This window comes from Amblyomma americanum, chromosome 6 (assembly GCF_052857255.1).
Source record: "Amblyomma americanum isolate KBUSLIRL-KWMA chromosome 6, ASM5285725v1, whole genome shotgun sequence".
NCBI classification, from domain to species: Eukaryota; Metazoa; Arthropoda; class Arachnida; order Ixodida; family Ixodidae; genus Amblyomma; species Amblyomma americanum.
In genome coordinates, this window is record NC_135502.1 from 8283010 (window position 1) to 8289009 (window position 6000).

The window sequence follows — 6000 nt, forward strand, 5'->3', positions numbered from 1 at the left end:
CCCACAAATTAAAAAAGGAAAAAAAAGGGTGTTTGCTTGCTGAAACTACCTGCTTCAGAATGTACTCAAAGCTGCTCTAGCAGAGAAGAACACGCATGAACGTTAGTGTTTAGGTTCGCCTCTAGAGGTGAGACATTTCAAAACAATAATAAAATTGCACGGGTGTGTGTCCCATAGTGATCCAGTAGAGAATGCTCTAAGATGTTGAAGCTACACCGCTGAGAACATCGCAGCCAGGACAGAGCACAAGAAAAATGGTTGCATCACGTTTTTCACAAAAGTAAAAAAAAAATATGTCGAGACAAATGAGTACGCATAAACAAATCTTTGCAAGACAATTCCTTGCTGCAGTGGAGCTAAAAAAAAAAAAAAACCCCAGGCAATACAAAGGCAAGGCACACAAAATGGTTTTGATCGCGACACAATCCTAAACATGAAGTCTGGAGCTTATCATTCCATATAGTCTCTCAATATGAAAGCAACTCCACGCAATAGCAGCCTTGTTACAGCCGCAGCTACTGCAGTGGTAGATCTTTATGTATTCCGTTGCATACAAAGATTACTACTAACAACATCAATGTGAAATCATGATCACAGTGCTATTTATTGCGACATATTAAAGAAAAGGACAACCTTCACATGCATACACCATTCATTAGCAACTTTAGCAACACACTTTTTCTAACAAAGGCAACAAAAATTGTGTGCTTCTACAAGTGGTATTTGAGAAAGAGAATTTTGGATTTTATGGGGTTTAACAACCCAAAGCAACTCAGGCTATGAAGAGAAGCCGTAGTGGAGGGCTCTGGGAATTTTGACTATCTGGGGTTCTTTAATATGCACTGTCATCGCACGGTACACGGGCCTTTAGCAATTTGCCTCCATTGAAATGCGACCGCCACGGCCGGGATCAAACCCACGCCTTTTGGATCAGCAGTCAAACACCATAATCACTGAGCCACCATGGTATCAGAAAAAGAGAGAAGCGCAGACAAAGCCGGAGAGGGTGAAATGAAGGAAAAAAGAGAAATTATTGTAGTCTAGGGCTGCAAATGAATTGTAACAACTCAGGGGTCCTTCCCCAGCGTGCCCAGCCCGTTGACCATCGTTAGCCTGCTAACGATGGATGTGAACGCTAATTTCAAAAGCTTCTGCTCCTTCCTTGAACAAGCACCTTCTGCCTTGAAGCTTAGAAAACTACAATTTAATTCTCTCTTCAGTTTGCCTTTTCTCCACGTGGTGGCTATTTTTGAACCGCTTGTGAAAACAGCACAGAGTAGAGGTTGAGAATGGCTGCCTCTGCCAGTGTGGCATGCGCCCTGAACACACAAATCTCATGATTAAGCTGCATCCATGGTCGATTTTGTCGGTGATCTAAGTAACAGTGACTCTAAGAATGCTGCCTCATCACCAGGCTTTAATTCGGACGGCAAGAAGACCTGGGGAACCAGTTCAAAACATCAGCGACAGTGCCTTGGTCATTTATTTGAGCCCATTTAGCTCAACTCAGCAGCCGTTTTAAAAAAGGTTTTTGACGCTGCAGTGTTTCCACATAAACTGGGCAGGTTTTGATGTGACCTGCGCTGTGACTGGTTTGCCCAACTGCTTTGTCCAGTGGCGAGCTGAACTATAAGGCCTGTAGTAAAATTTTTCCAGCTAGAAAACTGTGTGAGATAGAATGTTTTAATTTTTTTCAGAAGTATTTGTTATTGGATAGGCACACATTTTGTATATTCCGATGCTTCATTTTATTTTAAATTTTGACAACAAGCATGTCTTTCCAACTATTAAATTTGCTTGCATTATGTTCCCTTTCTGTATGGACCTTCAAGCGAGGATTAACAGTATCAATCAATCAATAAAAAAATCACAAATCATATCTAAAAATCGATTTCACGATTAAAATAAGACAATTAGGCATGAAACACTTTAAAGAAGCTCATAATAATAAAAAGTGCATTTAATGAACTGTTTTGATGTACTGCATAAAATTTTAAACCAAATAATCCTTGGACCAAGAATATTTAACGAGAACCCACTAAATATGACCATTTTTCCAGACTAAAGAAAGAGTTCACATGCATTGAGAGCACACTGGCATTTACCAGGGTGGGTAAAAAATATGTGTTAATTGTAAGGCTTTGAATACAGATAGAGCCTTTATAGCGATAAGCATTGGCTTGGAGGCTCAGGCAACTACTACTCGTCGTTTGTCTAGTTTACAGACAACCAGTTCTCCCAATCTAGGTCAACCACAGCTCTATATTCCCAGCGCTACAAGTATGTACAAGGAACTTTTGCCCTCAACATTACTAAGTTCAGGATATTGGGTGATGCTAAATGATCCCCATTATGCAGCAAAGCCAGGGAAGCTTTGGCAGGCTGTGCACGCTTTGTCTGCTTCCATCAGTTGGTGCCCTCCAGTCCTGTTGCAGTAGCTGACACACAAACAGCAAGAACAGGCAGCTATAGCGCCCCATCTTGCATCCACACAAGTTACAGGTGAGGGCAGCAAGGCTACGCAGACAGTGGGGAATGCCCAGCAGTGCTTTGGAAAGTTGAATAAGGTGCCGAGAAAGCAAACACTAGAGGCAGCACATGAAGGCACAACCGCACTCTGAACACTCACCATCTCTCTCTCCAGATGGTACGGTCTGGGTCTGTTTGTTGTATGTGACATTCTCCCGGGAAGGTATGTTGGTCTGGTGTACAGTGCAGATGCTCAGCTTCGGTTTCCTGTCACAAAGCAAAAGTTTGAGACTGAGAGCGGCTTTTCCATGAGATTTTCTTTGTGTTTTGCATGACACACACAGAATGCAAGCACACTGGGGACTTCGATGCTGGAAATGAACGCAGTGCACCACTCTGCTAGAAACAAGGAAGGTGCAGGAGTGCAACTGATGGTAAGAAAATATGTGACAGGGAAAAAAAAAAGGGGGGGGGGGGGGGGGGTGGAGAAGCCATGCAATGTTGTGGCTCAGTCTTGGAATTGCTTAAGTATGGCCCACATAAATTCTGGAAAAGGGAGAGGCTGCATGAACACACATTAAAATTTTATTTGCTAGTAATATTGAACAGTACCATGTTTCTGCAAAGATTTATGAAATCGTGCATATCAAGCCTCCTCGAAAAGAACATAATTGAAATAACTGTGCCACGGGAGAGCGATATGCATTGCACACACGTTGAAAAGGAAAGCGGCATTCGCATTCAACTGATGATCACTCCAAAGCACAAGTGACATGCACACTTTTTCCCTTATCCTAAATAGTTTTTCTCAAGGTGAATATTATCCGTAAAAAATTTTCAACTTCCATGCAGAAATAATTTTTTTTTTTTTTGTGTACCCGCCGCGGTGGCTCAGTGGTTAGGTGGCTCAGTGGTTAGGGCGCTCGACTACTGATCCGGAGTTCCCAGGTTCGAACCCGACCGCGGCGGCTGCGTTTTTATGGAGGAAAAACGCTAAGGCGCCCGTGTGCTGTGCAATGTCACTGCACGTTAAAGACCCCCAGGTGGTCGAAATTATTCCGGAGCCCTCCGCTACGGCACCTCTCACTTCCTTTTCTTCTTTCACTCCCTCCTTTATCCCTTCCCTTACGGCGCGGTTCAGGTGTCCAACGATATATGAGACAGATACTGCGCCATTTCCTTTCCCCAAAAAACCAAACCAATTTTTTGTGCACAGGGGCTCCCTTGTCATATTGCACCTACCTGCACATCGGCCAAGCCAACCTTACAAATCGAACTTTATGCCTTAGTTACTGTTTTTTTCCCTGTCATCGGTGTCCGCCGCGACGACACGACGCAGATCGCACTCACTTCTGTGCTTTGGTCGGTGCCTGCTGCTGCAGCTGCTGTTGCTGCCCTGGCAGGGACTGATGATCCAGGCTAGAAGCATTGCTGCTTGCGTTCGGCGAGCCCGTCGGCGGTGTGGACACGCTGCTCACGCTTAAATCTGGAAGGCAAAGCGAGCGCCAACATTCGACTCGTCCCTACACAGCTGCGTTACATCGGCGCGCAACGGCAGCGCTGGACGGCGCTCACCTCTCGTCAGCGTTATTCCCAACGACGACAACAGCTCGTCAGGATCGAAGGACTGCTCCGACTTCGACTTTAAGCCGTCATCCACCTGCGAAACATTGGCCGCGCCTGACACACCGACTGAGGGGCGACGGCGAGCATTTGGCTGAAGTAACGGGGCAATCGCGGCGACTGTAATTACAGATGTCAATCATGCCGATGCTAAACCCGGCGGTCGCCTGTGGCTCCCAAAAGGTCACGCGCCGCCGTGTGTCTTGGCTGCTTTAGAGTTCTTTTCGGCAGTGCTACAATGGAGACACACCTTCACCGCAGCGCGTCAAGCATCCTCAGTGCATCGGTAGAGATAGGAGAAAACCCACGGCTTACGTCATTCAACCTGCTGTCTTTCTTCTCCTTTTCCTCTTTCTTCTTTAGCCGTTCCATGCGTAGCTGCTCTAACTTCTGGCGCTTCCGCTCTAACTCTGCTCTTCTGGCCTCCATTGTGAGCAGGTTGAGGTGAAATCGGTGTTAGATAGTTTTGGCCGGAGCCCTAACACCGACACCGAAAACACCCAAAGGCTGCGGCCCGTCCTCCCATCAGGCCACGACAACAGCAAACTATAAGTGCAGTTTTTATCTGGAGAGGGCGCTACAAGCCACATTCAGTTTGTTGTAAACTGCGTTGATATTATCATTAATAATTAATAACAAAAATTAATTTTTGTAGAAGTTAAAACGTTAATAAAATTGAAACATATTTGAAAGCTTGAAAACAAAACTGTTTTGATTTATTTATTTGAGATGGTTTTTTACTTTTTTGACAGATTGCGCTACTGAGTAGGCGCGCATAGGCGCGCAGGGGGGTAAAGCGCGATGAGGAGGTTGTCAACACTAAACTCTTTTAAGGTGGCTTAGCTACTCCCATAGTTGCCTGTACTTATTAATTCTTTGCGCTACTAAAAATTAAGCGATTATTTTTAATACAGCTACACAAAATACAATAAATATAGACCTCTAAAACTTTAAACATCAAAAATGATGTTTGAGCATTACACCAAACTCTTTTTGTTGTTTCAAATTGTACACAAAAACTTGGGTAAGTTTCGTTTTCGTTTCGTCTGCTGTAGCAGCTGTAGGTTACCGACGTATGCTAGGGATTGTGTGTCGGGCATGTCTACATTATTAAACAGAATTCTGACAGCGGTCGGTCGTGGTGTCTCACAAAGTCTGTGTGCATAGGGTGATAAGTTATAATAGAGCAAGTGCCTCAGCTCATGCAATATTTATACTTTAGGTTGCAAGCACATCTCGCGGTGCTATTTCAGGTCTTCAGTCTCTTCCACGTACGTCATTACAGAAACACAAGCGGGTAAGGTTAAGTGAGCAGAAAGGCCAGTGCTTCAGACAACAATATTTTTATCTTAGGGCATATATATGCAGGAGCACGCAAGCCCAGAAGCAGCCAGTTCACAGACAATGTCCTCACGAGCTGTTACCACTGAGAAAGTCCCCACGCTTGCAGGCAAAAGAATGAATCCGAATATTGGTGTCTCATGCATCCGAATGCTGGTGTCTCCGGTAGTGAAAATGTTCCTACTTCAGGTTATTAGTGTGACGATGCATCTCAGCCAACCGGTCACCTCACCTATACCCAAATCCCCCTGCAAGCACTTGCACACTCCCACAAGAAAGTCCCCACGAAAGCGAAAGCAGGTGAGATGCTGTACATAAATAGCAAGAATCTCGCGTCAAAACTGTTTCTGCTTCGAACCCGACCACGGCGGCTGCGTTTTTATGGAGGAAAAACGCTACGGCACCCGTGTGCTGTGCGATGTCAGTGCACGTTAAAGATCCCCAGGTAGTCGAAATTCTTCCGGAGCCCTCCACTACGGCACCTCTTCTTCATTTCTTTCGCTCCCTCCTTTATCCCTTCCCTTACGGCGCGGTTCAGGTGTCCGACGATATATGAGACAGATACTG

General features: G+C 45.0%; 1 protein-coding gene across 23 annotated transcripts in view; it reads right to left on the minus strand.

The window, feature by feature from the left end:
- Positions 1-4630, minus strand: part of LOC144136245 (cytoplasmic dynein 1 intermediate chain 2-like) — a 51378-nt gene extending 46748 nt beyond the window's left edge. For all 23 annotated transcript variants that reach the window (XM_077668439.1, XM_077668438.1, XM_077668435.1 and 20 more), the window contains exons 1-4: positions 4408-4630; positions 4045-4129; positions 3820-3955; positions 2630-2736 (exon numbers count right to left, since the gene is read on the minus strand). In XM_077668439.1, the coding sequence (XP_077524565.1) occupies positions 2630-2736; positions 3820-3955; positions 4045-4129; positions 4408-4521 (442 nt within the window). In that variant the 5' untranslated portion in view covers positions 4522-4630. The remainder of the gene's footprint in view (positions 1-2629; positions 2737-3819; positions 3956-4044; positions 4130-4407) is intronic.
- Between the last annotated feature and the right edge of the window lie 1370 nt (positions 4631-6000).